Source organism: Ascaphus truei, chromosome 6 (assembly GCF_040206685.1).
Source record: "Ascaphus truei isolate aAscTru1 chromosome 6, aAscTru1.hap1, whole genome shotgun sequence".
NCBI lineage: Eukaryota > Metazoa > Chordata > Amphibia > Anura > Ascaphidae > Ascaphus > Ascaphus truei.
Window position 1 is genome coordinate 84,141,166 of NC_134488.1, and position 25,734 is coordinate 84,166,899.

Consider the following 25,734-nt stretch of genomic DNA (forward strand, 5'->3'; position numbering starts at 1 on the left):
CCATTTGACTTTGAGTAGCTCTACACTAAAGTATAATTGTTCAGATCCTATGAATTAGAAGCATTGTGTTCTTTTCCTTTTAGAACCTGAGCTATATGACTGTGATCTTCTGAAATAAAGCCCAGTGCCCCTATATTTTCACGGCATTCAAATTACTGCACTTTTCCATTTCTTTTACCATGAAATGATCTGTACATCCCATCATCCTTTAATATCTAGATTTAGCAATGTCCGTAAGTACTGTAGCTCTAAAAAGCTTTACCATTAAGTGCAATCAAAGAAAACCTTTGCATGTTGTGCAGAGCACTTTGTGCTGTACTTTCTACAGGTACTTAATATCAGCTCCTCTTTGCAGAAATGGCTTGATATAGAGATGTTTCAAAAGCCAGATTCCTTCCCAAACCATAGTGGGGATTCATAAAAATACAGTCCAAAGCTATTTGGATTACAAGCCAACTGTAAGCAAACTGTTCAATAAAATACAGAATCCCTTTATTAATCACATGCTATACTAGAAATTATTATTTCCAAAGTAAGTAATTGAACTATCAAGAAAGAGGGCCTTTTTAAAAAAAAAATAAGCCTTGAATAAGGAAACTGATATATTTTCCTTCAGACTGTTGTATATAATGAACATTTTTGTAGCAGACTGAAAGACGAGAAACTTTAGCTGTTTGTCTTCACAAGATTGTTGTGCAAGTTTTGTCATTTTAATGCTTAGTTTCATTTCGATTCATGTCTGATGTGTTCTTTAACAGAATTAGTTAACATAGAATGGTATATTTTCTACACTGATTGTTTGCATAAAGAAATAACTGCATCGATGAAGTACTTACTTTCCTCCCAATATCCCAAATACAGCAAGGTGGCAAGGTGGCAATAACCATTCAAAACAATCTATGCTAACTAAGTACTGTATATTCATTATTCCAACCCAACACATAAACATAGCATGTAGATCCCAAATCCTACTGAAGCTAATATGTTTTTCCTGATACAGCCGGTGCAATTGTTTTGCCCCAAAATTGCTCCACTTCTGCCTTCACATATAGAGGCAATAGATCCCCATATCCGTTTATCTAGGAACTGGACATAGAAAAGTTTGCACCACCAAGGTCCAAACATCAAAAGCTACTCTGGATATTTATACTACTCTGCTATCAATGACAGGTATGGGCTTAATAACAGTTCTGGTTGGATTTGTAATAGCACAAAATGACTTAATTAACTATAAAAAAAATGTCTACATTTATCAGTTTCCTCCAGTACACACTTAGCATATGCATTTGTAAGGAAAATACAGGCAATTGCATAGTGTTGGATTCCAGTCATCCTTTCATCCTATACCCAAAATGTTGTGCTTGCTACTTACCATACTATTTATGTCATAATGAATGATAAAAAAAAAAAACGGTATAGTTGCCAATATCAAACAGTCCCCGGGGGTTTATAGAGACCACAAGATCTGGATCATTAGCAAGACCAATTGACGGAAAATAAGGGACTTTCCACAAAATAAACATAAGATGATAAGTGGCATAGTGTCTGATGTTAAATACGCAACATTATTGGTTTGATTCCTATCTTGGCAACCAACAATGTGTGATACCAAGTTACCTTAATTTATATACTGTGAGAACCAGGGCCATTTTTGTAGGGGAATTCAAAGGAACTGAGAACATGCACCATGTGTTTGAGATCAACCATAAACTCTCTCTCTCTCTCTCTCTCTCTCTCTCTCTCTCTCTCTCTCTCTCCCTGTCTCTCCTTCCATCTCCCTCGCAATATAGTGATAATAAATCATTGGAAAGGGGACTTGAATACTAACAAGGTGGGACGTATGCTTTTCTGCCATATTTGCTTATTTAAAGCTGGAGTCATTTTTTTGTAGGTTAGATATAAATACATTTTTCATTGCTCATGGTTCTGCCACTTTTTGCCTACAAAAACACCACTGGTAAGAACTTTATGCCAGGGGTGCATGAATGTTTAAAACTTTAATTGCCATGTGTAATTGGAAAGATCTTTATTCATGAACTGAGTTACACAAATTAATAAAGACCAGTGTGATAATGCATAAAGAGAAAAATGTTTTATTTTAAACAGGAGAAATAAAACGCAAGAGTTAAGAGGATTTGCCAAAATGGGCAACGATGTGCTGTAACTACAAATTTCCTTTTGCAAAGGCCTTATTGTTAAAATGAGCAAGGCACTTTGAAAAAAAAAAAAAAAAAAAAACCCAGTAGAGAAAAATCAGACAGACATATTACGTGACCAACAAACAGGCCACCTCCTAGTATTGTGACGTCACAATGGGATTGCTCTCCCTCAATATTAAACCTATAAAATATACTGAAGAGAGGCCAGTGAAAGAAATATTGATACACACATAATGTCCGTCTAATATTCTAATATGCCCTATAAGTGTGATCATTGCTCTTAACTCGTTGAGTGCTGGGGATTTAATGGATTAAAACATGCATAGTAGTTATTGTTTAACATCGATCTCTAATATAATCTGTTGTAAATATCAGGAACTTCCACAAACGGGTGCAATACTGGTATAAAGAATAGCACCAGAATTTTCAAAAAGTATTGCTTTCAATAGGATTATTATACCAGATTTGTATCAGGGAAACGTTTATACTTGGCCCTGAATCCATTTAAGGGAGTGGAAGTTTTAAAGTTTGTACTATCCCATATTCTCCCAAATGAAAGACAAGCATGTCTCAAAGTGTTATTTCTCCCATTATTCATTAAAAAAAAAAAAAATTTGATTTATTTTAACCAACTTACAATGTATTGGCAAAAGTTGTGAAACTAGTATGAAATGTTGCTTTTGCTGGTACATTGCAATTTACTTTTTGGCAATTGATATTTCCAAACAGGACTGGTACTGTATCTGTGTTGATGGTTACTAGTGCTGCGTGACTCTACCATGAATGCGTTTTTAATCTACGCACATGCAAGAACATAGGCGTGGTTACGGTAGTGTTTCAGAGCCTCAGTCCACAACATTGTTATAACGAACGCAGAATAAATGACGGGTAACTGAGCTTATAAACCCTTTGCTGCCAGAAAAGTCCTACAATTTATTCCGCAAATGATGATGGAACGGACTATGTAAGGCAGTGAAATCAGCTCCATTCAATCAGAGCATAGTAATATAAGCAGTAGGGAAAGAAGCATAAACGGGAAGCGTTAAGAACAACATATTTTTCAATGCGCAGCCATAGTACAGTAAATAAAGACCAATGTGTCGCAGTTTATTCTCAGGTAATCGACATGGCTTAACAATGCATTGATAAGAGGGCACACTGCCTGCTTACCCACCCTGATCAACACAAACACTGCTCCTCTCTGGCTGGCTGCTTGTTGTTCTGCACTTGGCAAGAGCTTATTGTATTAAATAATGCTGGTTTTGCATTTCAACCATAACAACATATTCAAAGGAAAGTAATGTTAAGGTGAAAAGATGACAGACTGCACCAATGCTAAATACCACTATGCTTAGACAAACACAGCCAGTCCTTCACATCCACAGACATATTCCGTGCATATATTATGTGCATACAGTAAAATAATACATAGCAGATCACAGCCATTTTCTTTAGCATAGCTATTGATATATACTCAGGTTAGACAATACTAACAACCCACAAAGACAAAGAAATCGCTGTATAACGAGGTAATTGAGGGGGGTGGGTTAAAGTGTGCTTGGTTATGCACACATATGTAATGCTTCCTATTCTGCTTTATTTGTAACACACGCACCCCGGGGACCTGTCCCCGGTGGCCATCAACACTAGCAGACAATCTTTGTCTTGGTGTATCGAAGGCGCCCTCCTGCACGGGATTTCCACCGCGCAAAACTTTAAACTAGAGAACAATTGTAAAAAAAAAAAGAAGGAAGAGAGAGCTCTGGCTTTCCGTGCCCTCCCGCCTCCTCCTCCTGCACCCCAGCCGGCTCCCCAGTGCAGCTGCCGCTTCCCACTGAGCCCGGGAGGACACGCCGCCCGCGGGGCACCTTGCCCCCTGCAAATCTTAACAGCTACATTTCACCCCGCCACACTGCTGCTATGCTCCCGAAATTAAACCTCCCATACCTGACAGCTCTTCATTTTCCATGTCTTCCATCTGGTCCTCTTCATCCCCCAGTGGCCCCCGCATCTCCCCCTCCTCCCCCAGATCAATTTCACTTTTATTTCGCAATCTTGATATTTTTTTGGGGGGGGGGATTTTTTTTTTTTTTTTGTCCAGCAGCTTCAGATATTAACCCATAAGATGCCGGAGATCTCAGCCGGAACTGCCTATGGGGTAGCTTGGGTGTGCTTGAAAGGGTGAGGTTTTTAAGGAAGATGGCTGCCTTTTTTTTTTTTGTTTTGTTTTTTAAGGAAAAAATATCCCCCCTTCTCACTCTTCTCTCTGCCCAAATCCCTCAGCCTGAAAATAAGAGAGAGAGGGAGAGAAAGACAAAAATGGAATACACATGCCCAGATTGTGACGTCCAGTCTGGTTACCGTGGCAACTACATCCCATAATGTTGGCACAACTAGTTAGCAGTGATGCCAGAGGTGACCAAGTTCAGTACTAGTTAACACAGCAAAAGGTCTTGTGCCCGAGCTTGGAAGGGGGCTTCTCGGAGGACTGTGATGGATACAAGTCCTGAGCAGCAGCACACATGATCCAGTATTTCTTTTGCATGCTGACATAGGTATGATGTAGATCAGGGCTCCCTGACAATGCGTGTCCTGCAGGTTAAGTTGTGGGAAATCTTTGAGCTGCTGAACTCGCTTCCCCAGCACCTGGGCAGTTCCGTCCATATAGAAAGTGCTGAGGAAAGGAATGGTGTGTGTCCTTAAGCATCCTATCTTGGGTAGGGTTTTAACGGTGTCTGTAAAAGTATCATTGCTATTCCCCAACTCTATCTACATTATATTCCTGGGTTTTAATGCACTATGTTAAGGGTTATTTGTAATAAGAATATACAAAAATCAGTAACAACGAAATATTTCAGATGCAGTTTTTTTTTCAGCTCAAAATGATTTGGTGCAAAAAATATATCACATCCTTCTCTCCTGAAGTACAGTACATCGTTTGTTATATAAGCAAGGGTTTATACAGTAATGTATGCTGTCGGATTAACCCTATATTTACAACTAGTAAATGCTCGTTTCCACGGCTGTATGTACATGAGTATATATTTTGTTCAGAATAAAATGCATTTTGTTATACATTTTAAATTAGCAGGTACTATGAAGAAAAGTTCCTATTGTTTATGCATTTTATATTACAATATACTTACTATACACCACTACAATTATATATGTAAATTACCATGCCAGCTTCTTATGAAGTGGTATATTTCTCCTTCAAAACTACAATGCCATCTTCATGTGACTGAACGTGGCATTTTACACCCTAGGAACTACCATGCCAATTTGCTTAAAATATAAGAAATGTATATTAGTCTTCAGATCTAAAAAAAAAAAAAAAACAAGTTCCATGCCATAAACTGGCATCCTGCAACCAGATAACTAGTGCGAGTTTGCTTTAGGATGTTGCTATATTTACATTAAAAAAAACTACTCTCTCCCTCTAATCATCATCTCACATTATAGTGACATACTATAATGTACCATTTCATTAATTTAAGATTACCTTGATAATTATAAAACAAGTGATAGACAGCACTCAAGAGATAAATAAGGCCTCGGACATGGTGACATTCACAGCGCTGAGCCGCGCTGACGCACATGCTCTCCTGCTCAAGCAGGAGCTTTTTTGTGTCCCTGCATGAGCATCAGCGTGCGCACTTGGGAGACAGGCGGGAGGCGGGGCTAGCGCGCCACGTCATGGCGCCAACTTCACGGACTGCCATTGGCTTTTGGCGGTTACGTGACCGGCCCTGCGCTTCCCTCAGTGGGAAAAATTAATCTGTTCTGTCGGCTGCAATTCCACACGCCTCCGCACGCCTGCGGAAGCGTGCGGAAGCGCCATCTAAAGCCGTGCTCAATAGGGATGATGTTTCCCCTCAGCACGGGTCAGCACGGTCTTTTTGACCATGGCCCTGGCCTAATGTGCGTGCAGGGTGGACCTAGGGGACCCCAATTCCCCTAAATCGTATATAAATTAGAAAGGTGTCCCAGCGCTCACGGTCTATAAAGAAAAGCTCTACTTCAAGAGTATGTCTGAAATATGCAATAAGTTTTAATGAGAACACAAGGAAAAAATTACTTGGAGTTGCACATCACATTGGAAACAGAGTCTTAGAGAAGGGCAGTGGGAAAGGGAGAAAAGGTGACAACACACTACAAAAACAAGGGGAGGAAAACACACTAAAAGGAGGAGGGTATGTAAGGGGGGCAATGACCGTTTCGAGGTGCTAACCTCTTTCTCAAGCCCGTTCCCTCTGATCCAAAGGGACCCAGAGGTACTTCCCTATATCCTCACTCCCCTATATACAATGCGCCCTGTCCTACAATAATGAACAACTGAATATCTGATTAGGTAAGGCTATTGGAAATACAGATACAGCGATACAGCAAACGAAGACCAGCAATAAAGCAATCAAGATCCAGTAAAGACCTCCTGGCTTGAGAAAGAGGTTAGTTCCCCTGCGGAACTAACTTGCAATGGCCGCCGCTCGCGCTTAGGTGCATGCGCGAGGTGTACTAACATGGCCGCCGCAACTTTGAGGCCCTATGTGCATGCACGAGAACTCCCAAGATGGCCGCTGCCTGTGCCGAGGTTCACCGGCGACTGGTTCACCTCCAACTCCTGCTGTGCTCCTGCCCCTCCCCTCCACACACTTGCCCTTGCCTCCGCTGCCAGCTGCAGCAGCACCTACGGTAAGGGCACAGAATGATGGGGGGGGGACCAAGGGGAACCCAGGCTATACTCTCCCCCTGGTAAAAGAACCAACGTTCCCACTTGGGAACATTGTAACACATGACCACCATATAAGTTATATAATGACTAATATATATATATATATGTATGTATGTATATATATATATATATATATATATATATATACACACACACACACACACACACACACACACACACACACACAACTTTTAACGCATTGCAATGGCTTTAAACGATATTACATAGTTCGGTAAGCATGGCGATGCCTGCTACAAGACCACTGCTGAAACTCGTAGTGGGGTGCCCCAAATGAATCATAGGCCACCGTAGTGGGAGGGCGCCTCATTCTTTGCCTTCTGCGAAGCTCTTCTTCAGCAACTCCCTCTGAGGAGTAATAATCATGAGCTTGATGCTCTGGCATAGGGGGTGTAACAGTCTCTACAAAGTCTCTTTCTGGTATGAAACTTGGACTCCTAGAGTCCAGATAAGGGCTCGTTGGAGCCACTGATACATGCGGCCAGGGCCCATTACCCGTTGCTCCTTTGGGAGGTGCCTCTTGATTTCTAGGTACAGTATGAGAGGGTCCTTCCATAGGATCCTCGGTGGGTTCTATTACTGTCTGAATTCTCATCAGATCCCTCTGGCTCACCGGCCAATGGGGTATTCTCTATTTCGGGATCCATATCTCCCACTTGAGGGATAGGCAGTAAGTGGTTGCAGTGCCAGACCTTTATCTTGCCATCTCCATCGCGTATGCGGTAGACAGGGAGGCCCGGCATCTGAGATTCCACCTCAAATACCCCGTCGTGCCAGCGATCGGCCAGTTTGTGTTTGCTGGGGATCCCTAGGTTGTGGAGGAGAATGGCGTTTCTTGATGGCGGACCTTATGGTCCTAGCGTCGTTTGTTACAGGCATTCAGATGAGCTGATGCTTTCTCTGCTAGTTGGTAGGCTTTCTTGGAGCCGCTGTACGTACTTGAAGTGCGTACTGTTGGTACCCCGTCGGTAGATACCCTCAGACGTATATCTACAGGCAGCCATGCTTCTCGCCCGAACATTAGAAAGTAGGGAGTGAATCCCGTAGATTCGTGGCGGGTGCAGTTACAGGCGTACACCAAGGACTCCACATGTTTACTCCACTCACTCTTCTGAGAGCTACTTTGTCCTCTACTATGGCGGCAGTGGGGCACTTCTGGACAGAGCATTGGCTCAGATGTTCAGGGGCTACGGTTTGTACTTGAGAGTGAACTGATAGTTCGAGAGGGCTGCCAGCCACCGGTGACCTATGGCGTCCAGTTTGCCAGATGTCAAGATGTACGTCAATGGATTGTTGTCCATTCTTACTGCGAATGTGACCCCATATACAGTTGTGTGAAAAAGAAAGTACATCCTCTTTGAATTCTATGATTTTACATATCAGGACATAATAACAATCATCTGTTCCTTAGCAAATCAACACAAACACCTCATACCAACTGTCAAGCACGGTGGTAGAGGGGTGATGATTTGGGCTTGTTTTGCAGCCACAGGACCTGGGAACCTTGCAGTCATTGAGTCAACCATGAACTCATCTGTATACCAAAGTATTCTAGAGTCAATTGTGAGGCCATCTGTCTGACAGCTAAAGCTTGGCCGAAATTGAGTCATGTAACAGGACAATGATCCCAAGCACACCAGCAAATCTACAACAGAAAGCTGGGGGGAAAAAAGAATCAAGGTGTTGCAATGGCCCAGTCAAAGTCCAGACCTCAACCCGATTGAAATGGCGTGGCTGGACCTTAAGAGAGCTGTGCGTAAACAAATGCCCACAAACCTCAATGAACTGAAACAACGTTGTAAAGAAGAGTGGGCCAAAATTCCTCCACAACGATGTGAGAGACTGATAAAGTCATACAGAAAACGATTACTTCAAGTTATTGCTGCTAAAGGTGGTTCTACAAGCTATTGAATCATAAGCTATACTTAGTTTTTCACACAGGGCTTCTCCATTGTGGCTTTATTTTTGTTAAATAAATCATGACACGGTGTAATAGGTCATGTGTTGGTGTTCATCTGAGGTTGTATTTACCTAGTTTTTAGACCTGCTAAGGAACAGATGATTGTTATTATATCCTGATATGTAAAACCATAGAATTCAAAGAGGGTGTACTTTCTTTTTAACACAACTGTAGGTAATCATGGAGCTTGTCCACTATCGCCCACTTAAGAGCGAGGAATTCCAGCTTGTGGACAGGGTCATTTTGTTCGAAGGTCAAGCTACGGCCAGTCGGGTACTTCTGATGCAAGACCGTACCCAGGCCATTGAAGCTCGCATCCACGGGAAGGATGTAGGGCTGCTCGGGATCGGCATAAGCGAAGACGGGTGCCCTGTTAGGGACTTCTTCAAGCCAATGAACCCCTTTCACAGGTGGATGTCCACTTGTCATCGAAGGGTAGCCTCGCGGAGGTGGCCTTCTGACGAGAACCCTCTGGGTATATTTTTAGAAGGTTATTGAGGACCTTGGCCTTACTGGAGTATCCTTCTACGTAGCGGCGATAGTCCTCGCAGAATCCTAAGAAAGAGCGTAGCTCCATTATGTTTTCGGGTTCCAGCCAGTTCACCACGGCTTTGAACTTAGAAGGGTCGGTGGCTATTCTATCTGCAGACACTATGTGTCCCATGTAGGTCACTGATGTACAGCAGAACCAGCATTTTTCCAGGGACAACTTCAAGTCTTTCTTGTTCCAGCCAATCTAGCATTTTCAGCAGGCGTTCCTCGTGTTCCTCCAGAGTTTTACCAAAGACGATGATATCGCCCAGGTATACTAGGCACTCCCGCGGGTTTATATCTCCGATGGTCTTTTCCATCAATCGTTGGAATGTGGCCGGAGCACCACAAATGCCTTGGGGCATGAAGGTGAATTGATAAAAGCCAAGGGGACATACAAATGCCATCGTCTCTTGGTCTTCGCACTCATAGGTACCTACTAGTACCCAGATCTCAGGTCCAGCACGCTGAACCAGTGGCTTCCCGATTTTCTTCGATCCGCGGCAGAGTGTACTGGTCGGTAAAGTGCGGTTATTCAGGGTCCGATAGTCTACACATAAGCGGACTGACCCATTTTTCTTTCGGACCACCACGATCAGGGATGCGTAGGGGCTGCGGGATTCCATGACTATGCCCACGGTCTCCACCTCTTGTAGGACGTCCTTCACATCTCCACATATCAGGGAGCAATGAGTCATGGTGTGGTGTCGTTCAGCCGGATCGTGTGCTGGACGATTTTGCTACACCCCATGTCCATTTCACTGGTGGAGAACACTTCCCGGCGTTCTTCTAACTTGGCCGTTAGCCGATCCTTCCATTCAGCCGACAGGGTTGATTCTCTGAATTAGAGTGACAGCCCGCAGGCTGATCTTGCGCGGCGGCGGCATTCACTTGGGCCATCATCTCGACAGGGGTAACTGGGTATATCCGACCCAATCTTTGATCCTGGTCGAGGGGCATGGTGTAATGAGAGATATTTTGTATGAACACCTTGATCTTCCCTGGAAGCAAAGACTTCCATTTTCGTACCTCTGCCACAAGCTTGTAGCCTCAGTTGGCGCCTTCCTCTGGCATACTCTCTAGAGAGAAGAGTTGATAGGCCTCATCTCGGCCCGGATAGCAACACGCTGCGTACATGATCTTCACTCCCCCTGGTGGAATTTCAGTCAACCCCTTGGTGTGATTGAATAGGTCACCGTATCCTTCCTGGATCGAGTCCTTGCAGCACTCTTCCTTCAGAACCAGATGGATCCGTAGAGAAGACAGGGGTTGTTCGCCGGTCTCCTGTAAAGCCTGGATCACCGCCCCCACCACATCGGCATTGGTCCCTTAGATGATTGGAGAGCTTGGATGTTCGTGGGGCTCGGAGCATATCAGAGCCTCCACATCCATGGTGTGAGACTTGCCGGTGTTAAGCTGTGGTATATCTAGTCGCACTTTTATCGTGACATCGATGGGGTAATCCTCATTGCTGAGTTCCCACAACTTCATCTTATCCGCTGACTGCAGGGGAAGGTGCTTTAGATGTTGGTTGTAGAAGGATCGGTATATAATCGTTACTTGGGACCCGGTATCCAGCAATGCCGAAGAAAATATACAATCCACGAGGACGTGTATGAGTGCAGCCAGTCCCACGAGACTGTAAGCGTCCGGTTGGGGTGTTTCATTGGGGCTTGGCGCTGGGGCGCTCTCTGAGGACGTGGAGGGGGTTTCTGTCGACTGTACCTCACAGGTCATGGACTTGGGGTTGAGTATCCAGGCTTTCTGGGCTCTGAACAGTTCAGAGAGAAGTTACCCTTCTGGCCACAGTTGTAGCAGACAACGTCACTTGGTTTCGCCTCAGCCCTTGAGGTAGGAGATACTCTCTGTGGCATCCTGGATGCAGAGGCAAGTGTCTTGGGGGAATGGTCATCCTCTGCACTTTCTGCCTCCTTGGCCTTCAGGGCAGGCGTCCCCTTGGATTCTTCCTTGCGGAACTCTTTTTAGGGAGTTGCGCGTCGTTCTCCTTTGGCAGAGTCATGAGACGTCCTGGGAAGATGGACCTGCAAGATGGTCTCTTGAGCTTACACACTATCCATTAGGTCTTCAAGTGGGAGAGGGTGTTCCGGGGAAAGAACACAGCTGAGTCGGATGGCGACTTGGTGCATGGGCAGTGCTCCCCGCAGGAATTGTTTGATCCTGAACTCGTCGGCCTCGGACGTTCAGACAACCTTCTTCTCAAGTCCATAGGGTCAACTGAAGCCGTCGAAGGAATTCCGACAATTCCTACCCCTCTGTTTGGGTAAGAGCATGGAACTGAGCCATTAGAGAGATGATGTCATCTGGGACACCGTAAGCTTTGGCTAGAGCCAGGAGTAGTGCTGGGGGACGGGTGACACTTGCGGTAAAACCTTACCATGTTGGCGGCAGGAGGCCGCAGGCACTCCATGAGTCTGTTTCTTGACAGCGTCCATGCACGTCCATTTGGGCAGTACTTGCACTGCCATGTCGTGCCATACCTCAAACGCCTGTTCTCCCAGTGGCGTAGGTCGTTTCCCAGAGAAAGCCTTTAGCTTAAGATAGTGGTTGCTTTGTGAAGACTGCACAAATTTGTCGGCTAATCGCTTTATTACATCTTCGTTATCCACGCTCCCGGTGGACAGTCAGCTATGTACTTGCGCGGGACTACTCTCATACCTCCCGGGGGAGCGTAACGGTTGTGGAGTCTCTGCTCTGCACCTCTGCTGTGGCCCCCGGACTAAGGTCTATTCAAGACGTGCGAAAATCTGCATGGATTGAGGGACTTGTGACTGGAGCTGTATTTTTCCATGGAGTGTACAAGGCGAGAGAGTTTCGCTCGATAGGGTACACTAGCTGATGGCCCCGGGTGTAGAAGTCACTGGTAAGGTTGGTAAGTCGGGGTATATCACTGAACAACCTGTGGGCGGGTCTTCCGATACATACAGGGCCCGTGGGACACCCTCGTCGCATATCTCGTGGCCCGCGGACGCTAGTACCATACTCCACTGGTACGTAGTGTCATACTTGTACTTGTAGCCAATGAACCGTGCATTGGCTAGGCCGGCAAGATGATTGCAAATCTCGTGTTGGGGCGTATTGGCGTGAATATCTCCCACCGCGACCACGTGGCGGGGATGATCGTGAAGCCCCAAGGCACAGGCGCGGACCTCTTGGTTTTGGGGGCACAAACGTGGTTTTGGTTTGGTTTAATGTAGCTGCTGGTTTGGGCACCCCAGGTCTGAATCTCAGCAACGCCTCCAAATGTAGTCCCCTTTCCCCCGTGTCTAAGGTGACTACGTGTGGTGCGCTGTTACCTGTAGGCTCACAGGAGGCCTGATCCTCAGAGGCAGGGAGCCTGGGTTGTACCTGGTTCGTCTGGTGACATCGCCTCCACCTGGGAAGGATCCTAGCACTGCTGGCTACCCCTTGCACAGGACCTAATACAATACACACAAACTTGTATATATAACAGGTTTACTGAATGCAACTAAGAACATATATATATATATATATATATCAAGCAGAAAATAGCTGTATTAGTCGAGTTGCGATAGTGCAGAATAAATGAGTTCTTCAGTATTAGGTGATACGTTTTTTATTGGACTAACAATTTATGTCATAGGACAAGCTTTCGAGAGTTATCCTCTCTTCTTCAGGTCAAGTAATACTACAAGAAAGGTATTACAAGCAAGGTATTGCTAACCTGAAGAAGAGAGGATAACTCTCGAAAGCTTGTACAAGGTAGGCCTCGCATGGCCGTAGCCCCACAGTGTCCCCCAACCACCTTGTCCACACCCTGGCGGGGTTTTCCCCCAAAGTACTGAGGTGCCCTGGGCACACACTGGCCCCTGCCCTAGCCTCCGCTGGCAGCCGCAGCCGCATCTAAGGTAAGGGCACAGAAGGGGAGAAGGGACCAAGGCTATAGTTATGTATTCCATAAAATAGATTTTATCACACATTTATTGCCGAGTCACATTGTGGCTATTACAGTTTTACACACATTAATATTATTATTCCAGCAAATTGCCTTGAAGGACTGTGGTCATAAGTATATTGACCTGCATCAGTATCCTAAACCAAGAATCAAATGCAGTCCATGACTGTACTTATTTATATGTTAAATATAGTTAAGCACTTGAAATAATATTTTATATATGCATACAAATTGCAATAATTTAAATACAACATAATTTTTTTTACAATATTCCTTGGCTGCCTAGATCACTGTTTTTGAATGAGTGTGCCTAGGAACTCATAGGTTCCACTGGCCTCCCTAAACGGTTCCCTGCAATTTTCAGGTAATTTGAAATTGGACCAAATACAGAATAATTTACAATGCATCTGATCTCAGACACACTATTAGAGAGGATTGGGGCTCCTTACACTACATCTGATCTCAGTCACACTATTAGAGAGGATTGGGGTTCCTTACAATGCATCTGATCTCAGACGCGCTATTAGAGAGGGTTGGGGTTCCTTACAATGCATCTGATCTCAGACACGCTATTAGAGAGGGTTGGGGTTCCTTACAATGCATCTGATCTCATAGGCGGTCTAAGGCCGCGTTTATAGTGGGCGCACACGTGACAGAGCACATGGCACCGCGTGCCTGTCGCTCGAGCGATTTGTGCTCATAGGGTTTGTGCAATGGGGATTCATTGCCGTGATGTCACGTGAGCGGTTCTTTCTCACTGGCTGAACCACGCACGTGACCAGGGCGTGACGCGGCCGCCGCGTGAAAAGGCAAAATGATTTGTCTTTTGAAAAATGTGCCGCGCAGTCGCTCTTAATCCCTCGCACGGTCGCACGCAGTATGGGCTGCCTCCTAGAGAAGAGGTCGGTCTGTTCGTGTGCGCCGTCACGCCCACTATAAACGCGGACTAACAATGCATCTGATCTCAGGCACGCTATTAGAGAGGGTTGGGGTAATTACAAGGCATCTGATCTCAGACACGCTATTAGAGAGGGTTGGGGTAATTACAAGGCATCTGATCTCAGACACGCTATTAGAGAGGGTTGGGGTAATTACAAGGCATCTGATCTCAGACATGCTATTAGAGAGGGTTGGGGTAATTACAAGGCATCTGATCTCAGACACGCTATTAGAGAGGGTTGGGGTAATTACAAGGCATCTGATCTCAGACACGCTATTAGAGAGGGTTGGGGTAATTACAAGGCATCTGATCTCAGACATGCTATTAGAGAGGGTTGGGGTAATTACAAGGCATCTGATCTCAGACACGCTATTAGAGAGGGTTGGGGTAATTACAAGGCATCTGATCTCAGACACGCTATTAGAGAGGGTTGGGGTAATTACAAGGCATCTGATCTCAGACATGCTATTAGAGAGGGTTGGGGTTCCTTACAATGCATCCGATCTCAAACACGCTATTACAGAGGAGTAGGGTTCACAATATAATTATAGGGCTCCTTAACTAAAATAAGGTTAAAAAACACTAGTCTAGATGGACCTAGGCATTTATCTTGCATCACTCTGCTGTATCTTAGATTAAGAAACCATACAAACAGGTTCTCTGAAAAACGATTATGCTTTTGGGACTAGTACTAGTATAGTAAACATGGACTTGGCTGAATTGGAAGGGACTGCTGATTAAAAATAAAAGGTTATATATTTCAGTTAAAGAAAACAAATGTTTCATTTCCTTTCTGGTATTTACACAAGTGTGGATATGGTATCCGCAGGCTTCTCCCCTGACATTACATACTATAAAAAAAAATGGAAAAGTGGTTTTAAAAAAAAAAAGCAAGAGTCTGATGATAAAAAATATATACATTTATTAAACATTGTGGCACAGCGCTTCCTACTGTATTTTTTAAAATGAAAGTCATTTTTATGCTGTAGGAGGAGGAGAGGATTTCTCAAATAACTCTATTTTTCCGTGCAAAGAAAGTGGAATGGAAAGTTTGTGAATAAAAATGTAGTGATCATCTGGGTATGGCAGTAAATCGTCATCAACTTATACCTTAGTACCATCGAACTTCGACCGCCGCATACACTCACTTAATGAAGCAATTAGGAAACGATCAGATAACTACTTTCCAAGATGAATAAAAAGATGGTAAACCCTCCAAGTGTATTGTGGTTTGTTGTCCTATTTACTTCCACTTCTGCTCTTTTTACTATTGGGAAGGCCTGCCGGTGCTCGATCTTTAACCCTTTGCATAACCATCCAAAGTGTAGGGGGTGACCTCCGGTCACTATATTCAATAATTTGCAGCGTTGAGCTTGTTATTAAACATAATAGTCCTGCAACATCCAAAAGTTATGCTGATTTACTTGCAGTGTTTGATATCACTATAACGTAACCATGATGAATGCAGACAACCATGGAAGGAAGTGCATTGTACGAATAAAATAAATGGGTTTCTTGAAGCCGTAATCTCCCCTTACCGATGTAGCACTGTCGTCGGTCGCTTGGCTGTGAGAATGGGCTGGTCAACTGTGTGCAATGCCTTGACAGTCTGCGGCACACCGCCTAGCAGTTGGTAATGGCCCATTGGGATTTACACAGCGGGGGTCCCTGCATCTGAATGGGACTCGTACTGTGTGAATACCTGCACCTGTCTGTAAGGCTGCGGTTCCAGTGCACGCGTGCCCGGCGGGGGGCGGCGCGTGCACAGTGCTGCACCCGCACACACGGTCCTGGGAGAGAGGGAGGGGTTGCGACGGGAGGGGACGTGGCGGGGGATTTGCGGGGCGTGGCCATGACCTCACGCGGCTGGTTCGCCCTCATTGGCTGAACCGCCAGCGGGGGCGTCGCCACAGCTCCATCGCAAGTTTCACACACAATTTTTTTGTGTGTGTGTAATCTTGCAGTATAGTGCGGCTGCTGAATGTGCACCGACGCATGTACTCGGCCCTGAGTGACTGGGGGGCCGGTGTTTGTGCACCGAGGTGTGCGCTGTGGCAGTCACTGGGTCCCAGCCTCAGAGACGTGCACTAAGAGTGAGACTGAATCAGTTACACTCCCTGTGCGCCTCTAATAGGGCGATCGCACGGCTTGTATTTTATTGTGATAACACAGTATTGAAGCAGGCGGTCTCCGGAGCTGAATCACATTCATTTCAGTCTTGGGGGATCGCCTGCTTCCCGAGTGACAGGCCCCGTTATGGGGTGCCGGTATCCCCCTGCATTTTTTAAATGTCCCTGTGACGCTGGAGAATTTAAACATTTACGGGGATACCCCCATAACAAGGCCTGTATCTTGGGAAGCATGGACCTAAAATGAATGCGATTCAGCTCCGGAGACCCCCTGCTTCAATACTGTCATTAAAATAAAATAAAAGATGTGCTTTCGCCTATTAGAGGCGCACAGGGAGAGTGACTGATTCAGGTCTCGCTCTTAGTGCACGTCTCTTACAGACAGGTGCAGGCATTTCACCATTATCTCCTAGCATAGTGTTTCCACTACAGCTAGGGATTTTGGGAAATTACATGCAAATGAGTACACAGTGTCTCCTTTTGCTTCAAATCCATTTTAGCATGGATCCTTAAGTTTATGCCTGCCGCCTTACTCGGCACAGCCTGGGTAAAAGTGCATAGGCAGTAAACCTACTCACAGACAGCTGTTTTGACCATTTGGGTCTTAGTGTGAGGATGGTTATATTGGCTTTGCAATTTGAAGCTGGGATAGGTTTCAACCACACCATATATAAGTTATGGTGGGTATAAAGTGACAAAAACCCTCCACCGTACAGAAAATAAAAATACTGTATCACCTTTTTTTACCCACCATAACTATTTAATGTGTGCTTGGAACCTAGCACAGGTTCAAATTGCAAAGCTAGTACCCTAAAACTAACAAAACTTCCTACCCTAAAAACCTTAACCCCTTCTCCTAAAAGCCCGGAAGTTAACCCCCTCCCTAACCACTAAAATCCCTAAAAAGTTAACCCCTTAAGCACTATAAAACTTACCTTATTGTAGAAGCAGCCCGGCGGCGGATCGGCTGCGGCAGTGGATTGGTCTGCAGCCAAACGCCATCGGTTATTTGGTTGCGGTGAAACAGCCACGACCAAATGTTCCATTCCGTTACCAATTTCTTCAGAGAATGGGTCACTTGTAAATCTTTGTGTACATAAAGAGTTCCGCCCCTCCCCCTTAGGGTTGCCACATTTAAGGTTTTATAATACGGGCGCGGATATCCAGTAGGAAAATGTCATTTAAATCCATACATTTCCTATATGTTTTAGTGACAAAACACACACCCATTTCTCTCCCCCCATCTTTTTCTCCAACCCATTATCCCTCCAACCCACCTATTTCTCCCCATCCATTTCTCCCCCATCTCTCAGCTCCATCCACCTTTCAGCCCCCCTCCTCCCGCCATCTCTCAGCCTTCCACCTCCCTCCATATCTCAGACCCCACCTCGCTAAAAGTGCACAGTCACAGTCCACAGCTCTTACCTGTGGAGTGGAGCCCATCCTGGTGGAAGACACCAGAAGTTGTAATTGAAATCCGGGTTGGACCGCTGGGGCATACTCCACCCCTGCCCTCCTCTTCTTTCGCCGCCGCCATTGTCCACTGCAGCAGCAGAGCGGTCCATATGGGACCTGAAACGTTGTATTTCCACTGTTCTTGGCTGTCACATTAAGTGGAGAATTACATGTAAAAAGAAAAGAAAATGTTTTCCGAACTTCACTAAACCTACATCTGGGTAGACTCGGTCATCTTAAAGGTGAAATATGCTTTAAATTCCGAGAGAGAGCAATACAACAGTAGAGTCTATTTCTCAACTTCCTAACCATTTATTTATGGGGGAAAAGGTGTGCGTGCTGTAGACAAACACGTTAACCCTCTCACTGTCAAATGGGCTGCAACACATTTGTCCGCAACACATTGTGGGTCCCTCTGCCAGTTAGGGGGTTGATCAAAAATAATGCCTTTTTTTTCTGTGATTGAGCCATATTCACTCAGTGACAAAACAACCGTATCTTTGTTGTAAAATTTCATTTTAAAATGCTTTGTGGTACTTGCACAAATAGACGTATTATGTTTTTACAGCAGAAAAACGGAACTGTCCTAACCAGCATCAAGTCTACTCTCATTTTATTGGCATCAAAACAAAATTAGATTTAACACCGTTTCTCACAATTAGGCTTTATATTTTCCCTGGAAAATACATCCTATGGATTACAGAAAGAAATGCTCTGAGCTACTTCTTACATACAGTAGGGTTGCTGTGCACACTGAGAAATAAGTTCAAATTCAACCACTTTCAAGCTTAAATCTAATTAGCTCTGCCATGGATATGAGGTACTGAATCATTGGAAATGAAAAGGGATATAACGGTATTCACAGTCAAAATCGAAATGTTTTCTTCCAATCCAGAGCTCAACTAAATTGCTTCTGGAACAGTTCCCCAACAGTTTTCATTATGTTTATATATGCAATGACTTGTTTTAAGCTTACCATTGTTCTGTGAAAAGCCTGAAGCAATTCCCTATAATTCCGCGGATACGCTATCAAATGGAATCATTGGTGTTCAAGGCTAGAATTCTAACATACCGCTCTCAATACAAGTTAGTCAAATTAAGGTCACATCTTTAATTTAAATAAAACTAAAGAATCTAAAATGTGAAAATATACCTGCTTTTCTCTCTACACACCAGCGAACCATAGAATTAGAAAGGAAAGTTAAGGGAATAATAAATATGCTTCCATTACATTTTCACACTTTCTATTTCAGACATTTGCAGTGGAGTAGAGTATATTTTGGAAGTGCAAATCAATTCAAATGTTTACTTTATGGTGGGTCTTATTTAAAAAAAAAAAAAAACCAGCTCCATATCACACCACAGGTAACAATCAGTGATAATGGGAGGAGAGGCCTAGTAGTTATGTTGCAGACACTTGTTGGCCCCACTCTAAATATATATATATATATATATATATATATATATTTTGTTATTTTTCTATGTTTTCAAATGTACAGTATACAGTATATATTGGTTGAATGTAGTTCACGACAGACACACGTTATAGTATTCCAATTATGAGAAAAGAGGAAATGTACCTTCCGATATTTCGGTTCCTTCAAGTACTCTACGGCAGGGGGGCGCAAACTTTTTTCCCTGCGCCCCCCTGCCGGCTGTCCCCTCACTCCCGCGCCCCCCCCCCAACCCCAACTTACCCGCACTGCGGCGTAATGACGTCACGTTGCCATAGCAACGTGACGTCACATGACCTCGCAGCGTCATTTTGATGCCGCGTTGCCATGGCGACGCAGGGAGGAAGCCGCCGGAGCCACGGTAAGTTAGGTTTACAGAGGCCCTGCAGCTCCCCCGGCACTTAATTTAAGTGCCTTCGGGAAGCGCGCGGGGCCTCTGTAAACCCCGCGCCCCCTGTCGGCAGTGTCGCGCCCCCCCTGGGGGTCGCGCCCCACAGTTTGCGCACCGCTGCTCTACGGGATAGCTCCTCCTCCTTACAGCTGGTAGGGCTTAAAATAAAGCTATTATTATTATTATAAGTACTTCTTGTGACCACTATATGAGGGGGCGTTACCCACCCTAGGTCAGTTAACTTCTGTCAAAGCACTCTTCAAAGGAAGCACAAAACATATTAATATGCAAAACATAAATAGACAAGAATACTCAAGGGAGGGAAGTACCCTGCCATAAAGGACTTGAAGAAACAGAAATATCAGAAGGTACAGATCCCTGACGAAGCCATCTAATGGTGAAACGCGTAGGAGGAGGAGCATAGGGTTTATGCTTTCATTCGTTGCAGTGGAGTGAAGTGAGCAACATAGTAAATCGAGTCCTTGGTAGCGGCACCTGCCTTGTGTTTGTTTGCATGCTTATTGGACTACACCAGTGCAGAGGAGGATCGGAGGAGGCCAGACACAGCCCAGAGACTACCGGGAAGGGCCTGTGCGTCATATCCGGAAGTGACGTCAGACCCGGACACCCAGAGGGCTGTGCGGTGCCATTCACCTGTAGCAGCGTGATCGGAGAGGCTCTGCTTTGGAGAAAACTACCGGACCCCCACGGATCATCAGTGGAATCAGGGTGAGCACACGAGCAGTGGCTCAACCCTGGGGGACCCTTTTAAACCGGCATTGCCCTTTTAAATGCACGTTTATCAAGGACTCTTATCTCAAAAAGAGTTTTTCCCGTGGTAAATCCCTCTGAGACTCTGAGACTCAACAAGCATCATTTTGCACATCAGCTCCATTTGCATACTATTATTCATCCTAATATTGACATTGTTTATTTTTAATTGTGATTATTTGTTGGTTTGGATCGTGATCTTAGGGACACGACCTATTATAAAGTGTTTCGTTTTACCACTAGCCCTTGGTTTGCGCTTCCATTTCTTTTTCTTTCTTTGCATCTCTCATCAGGGACTGGGGTTCCCTGTATCAGGAAGCTGCGTTACCCATTGGGTTTTTGGTTATCCTTAAACTTCTTTTTTGCAAGACCCTATACGCTCCGGATTGGTTCATGTCACACATTTTTATTGCATCATTTTATTCTAATTATTAGTCCCTTATTTACAGTAGCACCCCATTTGGCGCACTCTTTTTCTCTTTTTGTTTTTGTTTACATTTCCTCTTCTACCTCCTCTATGGCAGATATTTCTTATGGAATGTACCCGAGCAATTGTAAGAATGTTGGGAGGGAGCACTTCTTTTCACAGTTGGAACAACTGCTTGAAGCACCTTCTTCCCCATTTTTGCATCCACTGATAAATGACCATGCAGGCGGTAATGCTTAGCAAATGTGTGCTAAAACCACCAGGTTGCTGCTTTGGAAATTTCCGGGGTAGAGGCGTGAGCTTTTACTGCCCATGAAGTGGCAACGGCCCTATTAGAGTGGGCCTTTAGTCCTACAGGAAGATTTTCTCCTGCCATTCTACATATGTAGCTGCCTTACCCCATCTAGATATGGCAGCTGCAGACGCTGTCTGACCCTTTCTAGGTCCATCAAAAAGGACAAGCAACCTCAAGGTTTTCCTAATACTATCAGCTGGATTGCCAACAGGGTGGGTTGGGGGGAAGCCAGGAAAGTGTCACAGTGAGCCGCGAAGTTGCGTCCAGAATGCAGATGTGTAGTCGTGGGTAGCCGTGTCAGGATTGGAGAGGTGAGAGTAGTAGGAATCACATAGCCGAGGTCGAGGATAGTGAAGTTAGATTAGTAGGTATCCAAGCCGAGATCGAGGGTAGAAGACAGGAGTGTAGTAGGTAAATCCGTAGCAAGGGTCCAGGTGAACTGCAAGGAAAGACAAAGCACAGCAAGGCAAGGCAGGACAAGGGATAACAGAGTGCTTGCGACCAGCACAAACGTCACACAGTACAAACTGTTATGCTCAGCCAAATTGCAGAAGCAAAGACTGAGCATATAAAGAATTTTTTCCATATGGTCCGTACCTGTCTCCAACTGTAGTGGAAGCGTCTCTAAGGGAATGAACGCTGGTTATATCGGTCTGCCATCTATTGCTTTCAAAGCTACCAGAGATTTTCTCTGGACCAACAGGATGTCATGTTTCTCCGCGAAACTTTGGACGATGAAATTACCGCCTGACCTGGAGTCCAGAAAGGCTCGTGTCTTGACTGCAAAGGATTCCCTGGTCAATTTAATAGACAGCATCAACTTAGTAGGTAGACTAGAGGGAGAAGTATCTAGTGTTCCCAGTGTGATTCTCCCTTTTCTCACTGGGATTTGGCATTTCCCAACTTATTGGGACAAAGGAGAGCTTGATGTCTGGCAATACCACAATACATATAAAGACCGGAGCTGCATCTGCGCTGCTTTTCGTGGACCGATAGACAATTACCCCAGAGCTGCATTGACTCCTCAGGATCCAAGGAATCGTCAGTAATGGGAACAACTTAAAGAGTGGAAAGAGAATGTGTACCTCAACGGCGTTGAGCCCTCTCGGCTCTTCTTTCCTGAAGGCGCAGATCCATCCAGATACAAGAGGTGATTAAATCTTCTAAGACTAAAGGACGTTCCAGCGTGGTGAGTTCATCCTTGAGATTCTCCATAAGTACTTGCCAAAACACTGCTACCAGTGCTTCATCGTTCCATCCGGTCTCTGCAGCGAGGGTCCGGAATTCCACTGCATAGCGGTCCATAGTTCGAGTGCCTTGAGAAATATGGAGGAGGGAAGAAGAAGCCGTTACCTTACGTCCTGGGGTGTCGAAGACCCTTTGGAACTCCCACGTGAAGAGAGATATGTCGCTGGGGAGGTCCAATCTTCGCTCCCAGATAGGAGATGCCCACGCCAAGGTGTCATCAGTTAACAGGGACATGATGTATGCAACTTTAGAACACTAAGACACAAAACGAGAAGGTGAAATTGAAGCTGAAATTGAATAAAACATTGGTTTAGAAACCCCCAACAGCTGAGGGGATCCCCGCTATAGCAATTCGGCGTAGGGAGTCATGGTTCAGCAAAGGCGTGGGCAGAACTTGGAGTCAGGACAGACACTACAGGGGGAGCAGGGTTGAATACTGCACGCTGTACCTGGTCTACACTGGATTGCAATTGATCCATACTTTTGTTGTCCTGCTCTAGGTACTGTTGGAATTGATTCAAGTTATTGTCGTGCAGGGTCAAAACTCGACCCACCTTAGCGAGGTCCATGTTTGCGGGGCTGAGCATACAGTAACGGGTGCTCACCACAAACTGGACTGAACCGCGAGGCCGAGGTGGGGATATAGAAATACAGACCTGGAGCCGCAAAGTTGCGTCCAGAATGCAGATGCGTACTCGTGGGTAGCCGGGTCAGGATTGGAGAGGTGAGAGTAGTAGGGGTCACGTAGCAGAGGTCGAGGGTAGTAGAAGTTAGTGTAGTAGGTATCCAAGCCAAAGTCGATGGTAGGAGACAGGAAGGTAGTAGGCAAATCCTTACTAGGGTCCAGGTGAACTGCAAGGAAAGACAAAGCACAGCAAGGCAAGGCAAGGCAGGACAAGGGATAACAGAGTGCTGGCAACCAGCACAAATGTCACACAGTACAAACTGTTATTCTCAGCCAAATTGCAGAAACAAAGACTGAGCATATAAAGGGTGAATCAGCCAATCGATGAACTGCTGGTCAGCAGAGGCTGAAAGTGAAACCAGAGTGCACGCAGCAGGAGTTGATGTGGGAAGCCTGCAGCAAGTCTGAATCAAACTCTGGACCGGAGCCGGAGTCCAATCCTCATAACTTCAGACCAATCTCCCTTCTCCCAAAACTGTCCAAAGTCATGGAAAAAATGTGTCCATGCCCAATTAAGCATTATGATGGAAAGGGGTCCAGGGACCAGCATAATAAAGCTTAAGCCCAGTCTCTGGAACCTGCCCGTCCTTTCCTGGGGCTCATCTTACCACCAGACCATGCAGGGTTGAGAAAACCTTTGTGCAGCCCACGTCTGGAGAAATAGCTATTGCTGAGACTGGGGGGGGGGGGGGGTAGGGGTATGTACTCAGGCCTGGGGAACGTTGACTGAAGGCAGGGCCATTGTTCAGCACAGATTCTGAGTCATCCATCTCCAGAGGAGGTATCTGGCTGAAACTAGAACCTGAGGTCTTGATCTTAGCCCCAACTGGCAGGTCCCAGTGGTTAGTTTTAATTTACCACAGTCCTGAATGGCCTAAAGCTTGCTCTGTGATTGGCCCACGTAGAATCCATGCTCTGATTGACCCGCATGTAGCACCCATGCTCTGATTCGTTGGCAGCACTCCTCCATAGTTTCAGATGGTGGTTAACTATAGGCTAAAGCTGTTAAATTCTAGGCATTATTTAAATCCCTGTTTTCTGATTGGATAATGCCCAGAATTTTAACCATTCAGTAATGGGACGGAATTTTTGGCACCCTGCCTAGTTTTTCAGCTAATCAGTTTGCAGTTCTCATCTACACAGAGTGAGAGCAGCTCTTAGACAGGGGAGGTGATTGGACACTAGGCACCAGCAAGGCACTGACTCCTCCCCCACCCTGCCTGCAGAGAGCTCTGCACAGGAGAGCGAGGAGAAAGGGTGTCTGTCTGCTGTGTGTTTTGTGGGTGTAAAGGAGGCCAGCAGAGTGTTTTATTGGTGTGTGTTTTGTGGGTGTAGAGAGGGGTAGCACTGTTTTGTTGGTGTATGTGTGTGTCTGAAGTGTGTTTTGTGGTTGTAAAGGGTGGAGGGGGGCTGAAGAGTGTTTTGTTGGTGTGTGTCTGTCAGTGTGTGGGTTTATAGGGGGCTGCAGTGTGTTTGTGGATGTAGAGGGGTGCTGCTGGTGTGTGTTTTGTGGCTGTAGAGGAGGGTAGTAGTCTGTTTTGTTGGTGTATGTGTGTATCTCTGTCTGCAGATTGTTTTGTGGGTGTAGAGGGGGCCTGCAGTTTGTCTTCAATGTGTGGAGGAGGGCTGAAGATTGTGTTTTGTTGGTGTGTGTGTGTCTGCAGTTTTATGGGTTTACAGGGGGGCTGCAGTGTGTTTGTGGGTGTAGGGGGGGGGGCTGCAGTGTTTTGTGAGCGTAGAGGGTGAGGAGGGCTGCATAGTGTTTTGTGGACGTAGTGGAGGGGGGGGCAGCAGAGGGTATTTTGTGTATAGAGGGGGGTTGCAGAGTGTGTGGTTATAGAAGGAGACTGTGTGTATATACAATTTCATGTTAATAAACACATGCAGTAAAAACAATAGAATGTAGACAATCATGCTGATAAAAATCAGTATGTTATGAAAAAAACAAAAAAAAAAAAACAATTTTCTTCCACCAGACATTTTCTTTTCCAGACATCTTCTTAATGCACTCTGTGCAAAATCTTTTGAGGTAGGTAGCAGCTCTGCACAATATTTAGAGAGACTGGGAAAGATAATCTGTGATGAAGGTCACAGTCAAAAAAAGAATTGCATTTGTGGTGCACACCTGGCCTTTAGGAACTTACCTTTCAATTGATAATATTAAAATAGAATAACAAAAATAAATAAAGTACAAAAAAATTGGTCATAAAGTTAAAAACAAGGAAGGATTCACAGTAACAAAAGAAAACATATACAAAATACTATTTCAATGGTACCTGACCCCGAGTAGACTGAGCCAGATCTTCCCCGGCGCATCGGACCTGTGCTGGAGGGGATGTGGACAGAAAGGGGACATGGCCCACATATGGTGGACATGCCCCGAAATCCAGAAATTCTGGACTAGAATCCAGAGCTTGCTAGACGAGACCCTGGGCCTGGAGGTCCCGCTGGACCCTCTGACATACGTGCTGGGCAGCCCAATGGAGGACATCCCGGCCCCCGAGGCCAGACTGATGTCGGCCATACTCACGGCCGCGAGATGTACAGTTGCAGCAGCCTGGAAACAACTGAAAGCACCCTCACGAAGGACAGTAGTAAACAGAAT

General features: G+C 45.3%; 1 protein-coding gene across 4 annotated transcripts in view; it reads right to left on the reverse strand.

The window, feature by feature from the left end:
* Nucleotides 1–4,162, reverse strand: part of CHD5 (chromodomain helicase DNA binding protein 5) — a 212,975-nt gene extending 208,813 nt beyond the window's left edge. For all 4 annotated transcript variants that reach the window (XM_075604962.1, XM_075604961.1, XM_075604963.1 and 1 more), the window contains exon 1: nucleotides 4,107–4,162. In XM_075604962.1, the coding sequence (XP_075461077.1) occupies nucleotides 4,107–4,137 (31 nt within the window). In that variant the 5' untranslated portion in view covers nucleotides 4,138–4,162. The remainder of the gene's footprint in view (nucleotides 1–4,106) is intronic.
* Between the last annotated feature and the right edge of the window lie 21,572 nt (nucleotides 4,163–25,734).